The sequence below is a fragment of the Nematolebias whitei genome, chromosome 16 (genome assembly GCF_014905685.2).
Source record: "Nematolebias whitei isolate Nwh7 chromosome 16, NemWhi1, whole genome shotgun sequence".
NCBI classification, from domain to species: domain Eukaryota; kingdom Metazoa; phylum Chordata; class Actinopteri; order Cyprinodontiformes; family Rivulidae; genus Nematolebias; species Nematolebias whitei.
In genome coordinates this window covers 10,905,656-10,906,939 of record NC_056513.1, presented here as the reverse complement: position 1 = coordinate 10,906,939, position 1,284 = coordinate 10,905,656, and the positions used below count along the sequence as shown (strand labels likewise).

Below are 1,284 nucleotides of genomic sequence, written 5' to 3'. Positions count from 1 at the left end.
TATATATATATATATATATATATATATATATATATATATATATATATTGCTATCAGTTTGTCAATCCTTTCACATCCATCTGTTCGTGTGTGTGTGTTTGTTTTTACTGACAGGCAAAAACAAATCATGATCAGATTTCAAATGACAGACAAGCATCAGCTCAAATGACAGCTATCCCTTATGCTACGAACAGCAAGAGTTACATTCATATAGGTAACTTATATTCTGCAATAATGTTGTGTATTCCAAAGAGCGGTGTTAACAGTGAAAACAGTAAACTTCACATGTCATGCAGTAGACCTTTTAACGCTCGTTGCAACTCGTCCATTTTCCAGGTGTGGATACAGCTGAGGTGAAAGTTGGAGACAACCTGAAAATTAACCTCAACCTTAATAAGCAGCCAGGTCAACCAAAGGACATCACGTACCTGGTCAGCGATGTTTGCTTTTCTCCTCTGAACTGTACAAGGAGACACACAAATGTATTTGATGAGAACTAATGAGAAGTTCTCTGTCCTTAGATCACAAGCAGAGGCCAGCTGGTGAAGTTTAAGCGTCACAAAACAGAAGGCCAAACGCTTATTTCCCTCATACTTCCTGTCACCAAAGAGATGTTACCATCATTCCGCATCATAGCCTACTACCATCCAACGGATAATGAAGTGGTGTCAGACTCAGTTTGGGTGGATGTAAAAGACTCCTGCATGGGATCGGTGAGACACACAACATTAAACGAAACAACATTAATATCAAACAGGTAGTTGTTAGTCATATCATGCAGATTTAAAGTTTATTTGTTGACCTTTTTATTTACATGCAGTTGACTTTGGAATCAGCAAGAGCAGTTCCCTCCTATGAGCCTCGCAAGATGTTTAGTCTGAGAGTCACAGGAGATCCTGGTGCCACAGTGGGACTCGTCGCAGTGGACAAAGGAGTCTATGTTTTAAATAATAAGCATCGTCTCACCCAGAAAAAGGTAATTTATTTAACTGGCTAGGAACATTTAGAAAGATTAAGAATGCTAACAGTGTTACATCTTGTGACCCTAAGCCTGGTCTGTTTCCTTGCAGGTGTGGGACATCGTGGAAAAGTACGACATCGGCTGCACACCTGGTGGAGGAAGCAACAGTATGAACGTGTTCTTTGATGCTGGGCTGATGTTTGAGTCCAGTACTGCTTCAGGAACTCCCTACAGACAAGGTCATTGTACTGTTTAAAAAAATAAAATTAAGAAAAATACCCTCCGCACACACACACACACACACACACACACACACACACACAC

The 1,284-nt window shown here is 40.2% G+C and overlaps 1 protein-coding gene across 1 annotated transcript in view; it reads left to right on the top strand.

Moving 5' to 3' along the window:
- Positions 1-1,284, top strand: part of LOC119422319 (complement C3) — a 31,321-nt gene that overhangs the window by 10,660 nt on the left and 19,377 nt on the right. The window contains exons 12-16 of the mRNA XM_037689667.1: positions 114-213; positions 336-430; positions 521-712; positions 820-975; positions 1,070-1,199. Coding sequence (XP_037545595.1) covers positions 114-213; positions 336-430; positions 521-712; positions 820-975; positions 1,070-1,199 — 673 coding nt within the window. The remainder of the gene's footprint in view (positions 1-113; positions 214-335; positions 431-520; positions 713-819; positions 976-1,069; positions 1,200-1,284) is intronic.